This window comes from Microtus oregoni, unplaced genomic scaffold (assembly GCF_018167655.1).
Source record: "Microtus oregoni isolate MIOR12 unplaced genomic scaffold, Mior012 000054F_ref0000373, whole genome shotgun sequence".
Taxonomy (NCBI): domain Eukaryota; kingdom Metazoa; phylum Chordata; class Mammalia; order Rodentia; family Cricetidae; genus Microtus; species Microtus oregoni.
In genome coordinates this window covers 10,404,164-10,416,068 of record NW_024543830.1, presented here as the reverse complement: position 1 = coordinate 10,416,068, position 11,905 = coordinate 10,404,164, and the positions used below count along the sequence as shown (strand labels likewise).

The 11,905-nt window shown below is 44.0% G+C and overlaps 1 protein-coding gene across 1 annotated transcript; it reads right to left on the bottom strand.

Annotated features, from left to right (window-relative positions):
- Nucleotides 1–4,435: 4,435 nt before the first annotated feature.
- Nucleotides 4,436–11,009, bottom strand: Sike1 (suppressor of IKBKE 1). The gene is made up of 5 exons (XM_041638297.1): nucleotides 10,775–11,009; nucleotides 10,476–10,581; nucleotides 9,326–9,468; nucleotides 8,142–8,255; nucleotides 4,436–6,282 (listed from the first exon to the last, which is right to left on the bottom strand). The coding sequence occupies exons 1-5, from the start codon at nucleotides 10,931–10,933 to the stop codon at nucleotides 6,181–6,183; spliced, it is 624 nt and encodes a 207-aa protein (XP_041494231.1). The 5' UTR covers nucleotides 10,934–11,009; the 3' UTR covers nucleotides 4,436–6,180.
- Between the last annotated feature and the right edge of the window lie 896 nt (nucleotides 11,010–11,905).

Genomic DNA, 11,905 nt, shown 5'->3' with positions numbered 1-11,905 from the left:
ATCTTTATCAATTTTAATGGTATCCATAGATTTTTTTTCTCCTGTGGAAACAAAAGCAAAACCTCTTCCCCAATGTAACACATATCCTGATTTTCATTCTGAGGTCAACAGATCTTTAAAGTATACATGCATATTTACTTCAGCAGTTTTTTTTCATTCAATTTCTCTCCCCAGCTGTCATTTCTTTCTCATTAGCATTTAAAAAATAAAGTTAATAAAGCTTTGTGTAATCTATCAGGGGGTCTTTATTACCCCTTTTGTTTATTAAGCATATCTTTAAAGTGCAGTTAAATCTTTCTATAACTTGTTCTATAGGATTGTGTGGTATACCTGTAATATGCTTTATGTTGTAATATGCAAAATACTGTTTCATTACTGGAGATATACATTGGAGAATTGTCAGTCTTAATTTATATGGGTATTCCCATGATGGCCATAACTGGTGGTCATTCTTGTATGGTAACTGATAAACTAAAGTTCCTTTTCTAATTACCGTGAGCCACTCATATGCTGTGGTAGGTTCTGATCTAAATTCCTCTGTCTGTGTGTGAATATTTTTTTTTTCAAGACATGGTTTCTCTATGTAACAGCCCTATCTGTCCTGGAGATTGCTTTATAGACCAGGCTGGCCTTGAATTCACAGAGATTTGCCTGCCTCTGCCTTTCGAGTGCTGAGATTAAAGGCATATGCCACCACACCTGGCAAATTTTTTGTTTGTTTCACTGGTATGTTTTTCTAAGGCTTGTATCTTATCAGTCAACTTTTTATATTTGGCATGGACATCAAACCACTTTTTTGTTTGTTTGTTTTGGGTTTTTTTTGTTTTTCAAGACAGGGTTTCTCTGTGGTTTTGGAGCCTGTCCTGGAACTAGCTCTGTAGACCAGGCTGGTCTCGAACTCACAGAGATCCACCTGCCTCTGCCTCCCGAGTGCTGGGATTAAAGGTGTGCACCACCATCGCCCGGCCCATCAAACCACTTTTTAAAGGATAACACATGAATTACCAAACTGATAATAATTATAATCGACATGTCAATTCTAGATATGTCGGTATTCATTTATTTTGTTTTTAGTTTTAAACCATTCATTGTGGAACCCTACAGAGTCCTAACTCCATACATTGTAATATTTCCATTCTCTCTCTCTCTCTCTCTCTCTCTCTCTCTCTCTCTCTCTCTCTCTCTTTGAGACAGTATTTCTCTGTAGCTTTGGAGCCTGTCCTGGAACTAGCTCTTTTTTTTTTTTTTTTTTTTGGTTTTTTCGAGACAGGGTTTCTCTGCGGCTTTGGAGCCTGTCCTGGAACTAGCTCTGTAGACCAGGCTGGTCTAGAACTCACAGAGATCCGCCTGCCTCTGCCTCCCGAGTGCTGGGATTAAAGGCGTGCGCCACTACCGCCTGGCTGGAACTAGCTCTTGTAGACCAGGCTGGCCTCGAACTCACAGAGATTCACCTGCCTCTGCCTCCAGAGTGCTATTTCCCATTCATAATGTGGGAAAGCTTTTGTTGTTTTGGTTTTTGTTTTAAATAAAACCTAATTCTCCCCTTAGGAATTCCCAGGTGCCTCACCAGAGCGTATGCGTTTTTAGTCTGTCCACAGCAGTGATGATATCAATGGCAGAGCTGTGTGGGGAGGCGGGGATGGAGGTGACCAGTCAGCCAGGCTAGTTTGGGTGCCTGGGTCGCAATGGGCTGCTTCCTTGCAGCCTGAGGGCACCTGCAGCTGCTAGCTGTAGCTGTTGGCGGAGGGAGTGCAGTGGTGGCAGCAACAGAAGCCCAAGTCATGTGAGCAGGTGTGGCTGGCAGCAGGTGGCCGCGACAGCCTGAGACTGCTGCAGGAAGACTCAGTGGGAGAAACTCGCTCCTCCCTCGCTTGGAGGGAGGGTGGGAGAAGCCACCCAAGCAGTGTCTGCGGTGGAGGTGGGGGTGGGTGGAGGTGGTACAGCTTTGTTTCCATGTGATCTAATGCCACGCATTGGATGCCAGGTGAAGCATTTATCTAATTATTATTTTTATCAGTAAAAACTCGGGAGTCTATCAGGGAAAAAACCTGTTTTATCAGATAATCTGGGGAGACACCATTGTTGGGGATTATTACTTTCAGGTGTGTGACTTTTGTTTACACTGCATTTGTTTAACTCTATGAAGCCGTGTTACTGTGCCTGTCTAAAACACCTGATGGTCCTAATAAAGAGATGAACAGCCAATAGCAAGGCAGGAGCAAGGATAGGCAGGGCTGGAAGGCAGAGAAAATAAATCTGAGTAGACTGTACATAGAAGGAGAAATCTGAGAGGAAGGAGAACAAGGAGCAAGAGAACAAGGAGAGGAGGACGCCAGGGGCCAGCCACCCAGCAATACAGCAAGCCATGGAGAAAGAAGTAAAGAAAGGTGTACAAAAATAGAGAAAGATAAAAACCCAGAAGCGAAAGGTAGTCAGAATAATTTCAGTTCAGAAAAGCTGGCAAGAAACAAGCCAAGCTAAGGCCAGGCATTCATAAGTAAGAATAAGCCTCCGCGTGTGATTTATTTGGGAGCTCGGTGGTGGACCCCTCAAAGAGGCAAAAGAATAAAATATCACACAACACACCATGGCAAGATGACACCCTGTAGAGGAATGCACCCACTTCCCTCCACAGTAAGAACATTCATAAGCACAGCATTCTAGGAAACACGCAACAACAATACATTCCTATTTGTTGATTCAACTAAATTGAATTCATGGTATTTCCCAGTATACAGGCTATGATGTTTCTCTTGCCCTTGTTTAATAAGAACAGATCAAAACCTGTGAGCTCCACAAAATATTTGGCATTTAAAGGCACCTTAACTTCGCACTTAAGAAATGTACCGCAGCCGGGCGGTGGTGGTGCACGCCTTTAATCCCAGCACTCGGGAGGCAGAGGCAGGCGGATCTCTGTGAGTTCGAGACCAGCCTGGTCTACAAGAGCTAGTTCCAGGACAGGCTCCAAAACCACAGAGAAACCCTGTCTCGAAAAACCAAAAAAAAAAAAAAGAAATGTACCGCAGAGTGCCTAGGTGTGAATCTTGGCTCTACTTTGGACAAATAAGAACCTTCTAGTGTGTGAGGAACTGTAGAGTTGAAATGGAGATTCTGTGTCAGTATCTGATGCAGGAAAGCTCTCAGCAGAAGGTATAAGCATTGCAGAACTATCTAGACTTCCCTTCTGCAGCTGTTTTCTAGGTCTCCTCCCAGCCACCCCTCTGTCAACTGCTGGATTCTCAAGTATAACAGTCCTTCCTGTGTCCTACACATACTTATATCAGATTCATCATAACTATATGCACAACATTTTGTTTTGTATTTTGAGAGTCTCTCGTAGCCCAGGCTGGTTTTGAACTTGCTATGTAGCAAAGAATGACTGTAGATTCCTGATTTTCCTGTCTTTGTCTCTAGTTCTGGGATTGGAAGCATGTGGCACCAAGCCTAGTTTCCCTGGTGCTGAGTGTCAAGTGCTCTGTGAACGGCAGGCAGGCACAGCAGCCGTGACATCTCCACTCCGTGCATACTTGCTCGACGCCCTCTGCCATGCTTTTCAAAGTCTCAGTCTGTTTCCCCCAACTCATGTAACTCCCAGTGAAGTCTAGGCCTTGCACAGACCAGGAACTTAATTTGTTTGTTGTGTGTGTGGGAGGTCAGAGGATAACTTGCAGGAGTCAGTTTTCCCCTTCCACCGTCTGGGTTCTGGGGATGGAACTCAGGCCATTAGGCCTTGTGTCAGGCGCCCATTCCTGCTGAGTCATCTCGCTGGCTCTAACAGACATATTCTTCAACTAGTACTGTCATCTTCTGGGATGATTATTAAAATGTAAATTCCAGACTCTATCCATAAATTTGTTTCAGTAGGTGAGTGAACAACATTTTAAGGAACATGGAACTAGATTTCAGTATAAATTATGCATATGGTACTTCTGCAATGAATACCTTACTAATATGTTATTAGCAGGGTTATACTGAGACTATATTGTGCTAACTGCAAATTGCTTATGAAATCTATGACAAGGTTGTTGTATATGTGAAAAAGACCTATCTACACTCCCCCCCCCCCCTTAAGACAGGGTTTCTCTGTACAGAGATCTGATCTGGAACTTGCTCTGTAGCCCAGGCTGGCCTTGAACTCAAGAGATCCTTCTGAGTGCTGGGATTAAAGGTGTGCACAACTGCCCGGTCCCTCTACACTTCTTTTTTGTTTGTTTTGTCTTTTCTTTTCTTTTTTTTTTTTTTAGAGACAGGGCTTTTCTGTGAAACAGCCCTGGCTGTCTTGGAACTAACTCTTGTAAACCAGGCTTGCCTTGAACTCACAGAAATCCACCTGCCTCTGCTTCCCAAGTGCTGGGATTAAAGGTGTGCGCCTTCACTGCCTGGCCCTCTATACTTCTTAGTTAGACTCATTACTCAGTAAAATTAGCAAATCTTCCCAAAAGACTTGTTTATTAGCAAAGATAATTTCATACACTAAATTCTTCCATCCACTGCAAGGGACATTACCATCTTCACACACAGTGAAGAACATTCCTTCTCCATTCAACACACTAGCTCTATATTCTCTTCACAGCATTAACACCACGCAGATTGTGTATGGCGTAGGGCACTGAAAGCTCAGTATATCCCCAGGGCTAAAAGGAAGAGATTCTTCTGGTGTCTAAGATGTACAGAGGAAACACAAGGCAGATACACTGCTGAAGCAGACTCTGCTGACACTACCTTTTTCAATGGAACCTGACTGACAGCTGTCCCGTGTAGAGAATACCTGCTCCTGATGGGCTTGTGGAGCACACTTTGGGCACTTACGGGACACTGCAAGGCCAACAGCTGGAGCTGTCCACAGCTCTATGTCAATAGGTACTAATGGGATCGGAGGGACTCAAAACATTCTGGATACAAAAGAAGCTTTATGACATATAAAACACTAGATCTTTTTTAATACCACCTTTCTCATGTGGTATGGGGCTGAGTTGTGACAAATATTGACAAGGTTAAGGTTTTTCAGCCACTCTGGGCAAACAAATAGCATAGAAGAAATTATGTATAAATTAGAGCAAACCAGGACAGGGAAAGGCCGACAAGGGAACTAGTAGAGCCTCCATGCAGCCAGATCTTTTTTTTTTTAATTAATTAATTTATTTAAGGATTTCTGCCTCCTCCCTATGCAGCCAGATCTTAGTGCTGTTCTCAACTGCCTGTGTGGCACCGGGAATGTAGTAACTTTCTGTCGGTGATAAAAGTGCTTCCGTGTAAAAAGCAAACACATCTAAGACAGCAGAGCACACTCGCCAGCGTGAGCCAGCCAAGCAGGGCCGTTCTTCACGGCGGCAGCCTATCAATTCAACAGTGGGCACAGTGCCTGCAAACTCTGGTGTGTTCTTCAGAGCCGGCAAGCTACCTTAGTCAAACAAGATGGGAAACTGATTACTTGATCAAATAAATAAAAACTACTTTTGGCATTTAAATCAAGTGCTCACATGGGACTGCACCTGACGGGGCAGGTCCAAGTTCCTCAGCACTTTCTGAATGACTGTGTGATCCTGGGGGAGGAGGAGAAACAACCCAAACCCAGATGACTTGATTTCAAGTATACTTCCCAGGGATTAGGAATAGATTCTCTCAAATTAAGAGTAAAGACACCCGACCACGAGGTGCCAGCTCCTAGCACCAGAGAGAATCCAAACTCCACAGATGAGTGGGGCTCAACTCAGAGGGGCTGCCAGTCTGCTTCTGGGAATCATGTCACTTTTGCAAGTGGAAAAAGGAAATAAAATCAGGTTTATGCCAAACAAGTACTTTTAAAAAATTCGATCTCTTAAAAGTCAATTTTATAATCCTATATAAAATAAAATCACTGGCTTATAATAAAATGTTCAGATTTCAGAGATGTGAAAACAAACATGAACTGAAAACAACAGTTTATATAAATTCAGGTCCCAGAGTCAAAACTAAATGTAGTCTCTGAGAAAGGAATGGGAGACACCTCTGTGTTCACTAATATACCCCAAACTGTTCTGTGGACAATGACTAGCAGGTGGCAAATTTGGACTGCCATCTCAAACCTCTAATCAACACTAAGTCAAGTCTGTGGCAGGACTCTTGAAGAGACACGTCCTACGGAGAGGTCGTCACTTCTCTCCTGGACGGACCATCTGCAGCCTGCGTTCAGAAGTTCAGTTATTTGATGGGCTGAGAAGCAGGATCCACAAAACTTTCCTTTCCGACCTGAAGAGACTCACTGCTGATGGACAATAATTCTCGAAGTTCCTTATTTTCAAGCTGGGGAAAAAAGATAGTTTCTGTATTTTAAATGCTAAACTGTATCAGAACATATTATTTAGGGCCAGAAGGAAGAAAAATATTTTTAAAGTTTTAAATGATTAAAAAAAATGTTTTTGAGAGATTCTCACTAAATGGACTTTGCTGGCCTAGAATTTGATATGTAGATTGGGCTGGCCTTAAACTCATAGATTAACTACTTGTCTCTGCCTTCTGAGTACTGAGATTAGAGGCATGCACCACCAGACCTAGATCTTAAACAACTTTTTTTTTTTTTCTGGGCAATGGTGGTGCATGCCTTTAATCCCAGTACTCGGGAGGTGGATCTCTGGGAGTTTGAGGCTAGTCTGGTCTCCAGAGTGAGTTTCAGGACAGCCAAGATTACACTGAGAAACCCTGTCTTGAAAGACCAAAAACAGCTTTTCTTTTTAAATTTATATATATATATATATATGGATGTTTGCCTGCATGTATGTCTGTGTACCACGTAAATACCCTAGAAAGTCAGAAGAGGACACTGGATACCCTGGGTCTAGGGTTACATAAGTTGTGAGTCACCATGTGGGTGCTCGGAATTGAACCCAGGGCCTCTGTAAGAGCAACAAGTGCTCCTAACTCCATAATTCAGCTAGTACTTTTTGACACCTATCACTTCCTTTAATTTCTATCTGGATAGGCCACCTTACACTCCATCTTTACCATCTCTGCAGACAATTCTCTTCTATTTTGAGATAGGGTCTGATGTCATGGAGGCTGACTTGGATGATCCTTCTGTTTCTACCTCCTAAGTGCTAGAATTACAGGTGTGTGCCATCATGTCCAGCTCTTTGCAGGACAAACTGACAAACTACAACGTTTCTAGTTTCACCAAAAGGTTGAAGAACATGATCAACAAACCCTCCATCACATAAACTGCTTCTCTCAGGACTCTGGAGTCAGGGTTACCTACGTGTATGTGTGTTTTGCTTGCACCTATGTATGTGCACCATCTGAGTGTCAGAAGAGGGCATCAGATCCCTGGAACTGGAGTTTTGGATGGTTGTGAACCACCATTGGCTGCTGGGAACTGGGTCCTCTGCAAGAGCAGTGAGTGCTCTTGAGTGCTGAGCTATCTCTTCAGCCTCGGTCTTCTGAATCTCCTGTAACATTCAGACACCAGTCCTGCTCTGTCCTTCCTTCACTAGGTTTGGACAGGGACCTTCTCTTTTTCCATTCAAAATTTCTTAAAGGTCCCACAACAGCACTTGAAATAAGCAGTCAAACCTGAGGGTTTTACCATCTGAGCTCTGTCTCAAACACCACAACTGACATTTCCATTGATTGCTGTTGACTCCACTTTTTTATTTTCCAGAAAAGGGTATAAAGCAGAAATTGTAATTTTAAATCATTAGGACACAGAGAACATCAACACTGTTAGTATTATTGCTAGCATAATACTACTGAGGCAATACAGAGACTGATGCAGGAAAATTTTGCATTTTAGGCCAGACCAGGCCACATTCTGAGACAGCTCCCTTCCTCTTTTTTGAGACATTCTTTTTTTTTTTTTTTTTCTGAGACAGGGTTTCTCTGTGTGGCTTTGGAGCCTGTCCTGCAACTAGCCCTTGTAGACCAGGCTGGCCTCAAACTCACAAAAGATCTGCCTGCCTCTGTATCCTGAGTGCTGGGGTTAAATTAAAGGCGTGTGCCACCACTGCCTGGCTTGAGACATTCTTGTAAAAAGGATTATATTAATACACTGTAGTGATAGTATAGTGATGACATATGTGAGACCTATAAGAACTGTGTAAAAAATGGTAAATCAACAAAATAAATAAAAGAGAAAAAGAAGGGTGAACTTAACACAGCAACCACCTTACCTCTAGTTGTGCTAGTTTCTCCTGAAGCTTACAAAACTGGTTATCATCCACCTGAACTGCTTTCCTCATCACTTCCCCCATTTCACAGATTCGATCAATCTGACTTTCAATTTCCTGAGGAAACAAGAGGAAAAGAAAAATAGGTTTTCGTTATGAAGACCACAAAAAGCATGTGCATTATGAATTTTACGTCTATTAAAAACCTTGCAGAAATAAACGGGGAGGAGTTCGTTTAGTAGCTGTTATATTAGTTACACTTCAATTACACTATACTTTGAGTCATAATAATATTAATCTGTGGTATTTCAAATAATTTCCATCTTTCAAAGAGCAGTTGCTATCCATGTGCCACGCATCTGTAGTCCTAGTCCTTGGGAGACTGAGGAGGGAGGATTAGGAGTTAAAATGCCAGCTTGTACTCAAGAAAAACAAAAACAAAACAAAACAAAAGAGACAATAACCCAAACATTTGGAGATTAAAAACATTCAACTATTTAAACATCCCAGTTTCCTAAGACTTGTCAGTGAAGTGCACCCGATGGAAAGGAAGGTGGGACACACGGCCTTTTCCACTACAGTTAGCAGCAGCTTCCGATGTCAGAACTGGAGATTTGAATGCATAACTCATGCAAATAGGTAACAAGGAAGCACCCTACAAACCGAAAAATAGCTACCGGGTTTCCAAATTAAATAGTAATTAAAATATAGGAACGGCCATAAAACAAACTAGATCCTCCACACTCCTAGTAACGTATCGTGAGTAATTTAATCAAGTTAGTGAGCGCTGGCTATGTGGAAGATATGGATGAAACTGAACTCATGCCCCCATAACTACAAACTTAGGGCTTAGTAGAATATACAGGTAATAATCAGCCAACTAGTCACTGAATGCCTTCAATGCTAGCTCTTATCATGCTTGCTATCTAGCCTGCTCTGTAGCCCAGGTTGGCCTAGAACTCTAACCTTTCCTGTCTCAGGCTGAAAAAGATCGTGGTGCGGAAGGTGATGCCGCTCAAAAGGATGTGGGGCTCCTGATCCCCTTTCATTCCTATCTTCACAAAGCCTCCGGCAGACAGAGTGACTATGAAACCCACGAAAGAGGAACACGCTTTTCTGCAAACAAAACAACAACCTCAAGGTTTCGGTTTGTTTTATTCGGAATTTATTTATCAGTGTGTTCTTACTGCAGAGTGAGACTGGTGAGCTCTCAGAACCGGTTTGGTGTCCACTGCTTTTTTAGCCACCATTAACTGCAACATCTGTTTCCGGTACTTGCTCATGATGAGTTCCAAAGCATCCTGGTGTTCCTCCAAGGAAACCCACAGCTCTAACAAAAAAAGCAAACATCTGGGCAATGACGTGTATAGCAGATCTCAAGGCAAACCTCCTAATAGTTGGGGCTTGCTGAGACTCCACGGGATCCGGTGACTGCAAAGTTGGGGAATCGGTATGCAAGCCCACAGAAGTGGGTGACGTCACCTGAAAAACGCTCTGGGTGGTAGAGTTTTGTAGCAGTAACATGGGATACGTAATCACAAAACACGGATTTGAATTCAGGTTTTTAATTTACTTGCTTAAGATTCAGAAGCAAAACAAGCCTATTATAAAAATGATTACACTTTGTTGATTTGAGTGCCAACACCACAGTGTAGATGTGAAGTCAGAGAACAACCTCCAGGAGCCGATTCTCTCCTTACACCACCTGGGTCCTCAGGCCTGGCTCTTCAGGCCTCCTGGTTGGGGCCATGACCTGCTGGGCCATCTTGCTGGCACCTGTGAACCTGTTTCTTAATTGCGTTGTGAAAATACTCTCGGGTTGTCGACTTCAAAATGATGCCAGGGGAATATAGTGGGATGGAAGATGTAAAAAGGTCTCCGTAAGATAACTGCCATACTGTTGTCACTACCAACCCTAAGAATGGATATTTTGGAGACAAAGTTCTAGCCTTCTGTCTTGCACAGGAACAGAAAACAAAACAAAACACCAAACCAAAAAAAGAAAAAAAAACCCAATCTTAACTTTAGTGTTCACTCTAATTAATATTGAAATATTACATTTAAGACTCTGTACTTTAGTTATGTAAGCCTTCATCGGGTATGTACCCCGCTCCTAGAATCTAACAACTCAACTCTACTAAACAACTCTTTCAAAGTCATCAGAAGACTTAAAAAAGAATAATCGAATAGATTTTACTGTTACCAGATGACCCTAGATATAGACATGAGATAGGCACGCTTGTGAACTGTTCAGGCCCTTGTATAAGAACGTCCAAAGTATTAAAAGACACGGGAAAAAAAATCGCACACAAACGCACACACAGAGGCCCGACTAACCTCTGTTTTCCTGTTGTAAGTCTCTAATCTGGGTATTCTCTTGGGACAGCAGAATGTGAGGTTTATATTTAGACATGTCCTTCACGTCGGGTGCATCCTCTTGATACTGGACAGACAGACAGATTAAGCCTTTGCAAACGCAGGCAGGTACTGCTCTGCTGAGGCGGCAGCAGTCCCACCCGTCGCACAGGAAGCTCTCACGCCCGCCCTGCCCTCCGGACCAGGATAAATCAGACGGCGACCCCACCCTCCCGCGCCCTGTCGCGCCCACCCCAGGGAGCGGCCCGGCCCGGCCCGACCTGCTCGGGTAGCACGGCGCCCGCCTCCCGCATCGCTGCCACCCGCCGGTGCAACGCGGCCGACTGGTCCACCAGGGACTCGGCCGCCGCATCGTGTTCGCGCAGACGCTCCAGCAGCGTCTTGGCGTCTGTCATGATCTTCTCGATCGTGCAGCTCATAGTGGCCGAGGACGCCCGCCGGGCCCGCTAGCCTCAGCGAGTCGCTCAACCCTTCCCTAGCTTGCGACCAGCACGACTCGCGTCACTTCCGGGCACACTTTACAGGCGCCTCGGCAGCACCGTCGGCGCCTGCGGCGCCTGCGCAGTCGTGGATTCGCGACAGCCTCTTTTGGGTGGAGTAGCAGAGCTCGGCTCGGTGCCACATCCTGGTTCTTCACGATGTTACAGCTGTTCTGGTCTTAGTTCTCCTTTTCTTCTTGTTTTGATTGATGTGGTTTGTTGTTTGACCATGGGATTTCAACAAGTTGATGAAACGAACACCTCCAACAAAGCGATAAAATACACTGAAGCTCTCACTTCCGCCTCCCTTCCTTCCTCTGTGTCCTTCCTCTTCCCATCGCCCTTTCCCTTCTTACTCTCCTCCACCGCTTTGCTCTCGTCTTCCCTCCCCGCTTCCCCTTCCGTTAAAAGGTGAACAGTGACCGAGGACTGGCCCCCGAGGTTGTCCTCTGACCTCCACATACACGACTGCACCGTGTATTCTAATAGGCACAGTCTCTCACACGCACACACAAATGGGAAAGCGTTGCTTAATGCAGTGCGGAGAAGTCTCTTGGCTTGAGGAAGGAATCTGCCCTTCTGCAGCACCGTGGCTGGAGGAGAATTCTTGGATAAAGTTCAGCAGAAATTCTAGGAAAATAGAATAATAGTAATGTTTTGTCTCCGTTCCTCCCCCCCTCCCCCCAGCCCAGTGTTATCTCGAGTTCAGCAGTGAAATTTACAAACGTGATGTTAGCTATACTTTGAGATTTGGGAGGGTGCCTATTGCAAAATTTTTACACTTGTAAAAATGTGTAAAGAGGTTGTCTCTGGGAAAATGAGTTCATGAATAATTTTCATGCAGAAGGAAGAGAACTTTTAAGAAGCAATAATAGTCTCGAATAAGTTTGCAACAAAGAATAGGATATATTT

What these genes read in the sequence shown, in the direction of transcription:
- Sike1 (XM_041638297.1), bottom strand. Translation starts at nt 10,933, where the DNA reads ATGAGCTGCACGATCGAGAAGATCATGACAGACGCCAAGACGCTGCTG. An exon ending in CTCACCAGTCTCACTCTGCA is followed by an intron (nt 8,256 to 9,325) that starts GTAAGAACACAC and finishes TTGTTTCCTCAG; the next exon opens with GAAATTGAAAGTCAGATTGA. An exon ending in AGAAACTAGCACAACTAGAG is followed by an intron (nt 6,283 to 8,141) that starts GTAAGGTGGTTG and finishes TTTTTTCCCCAG; the next exon opens with CTTGAAAATAAGGAACTTCG.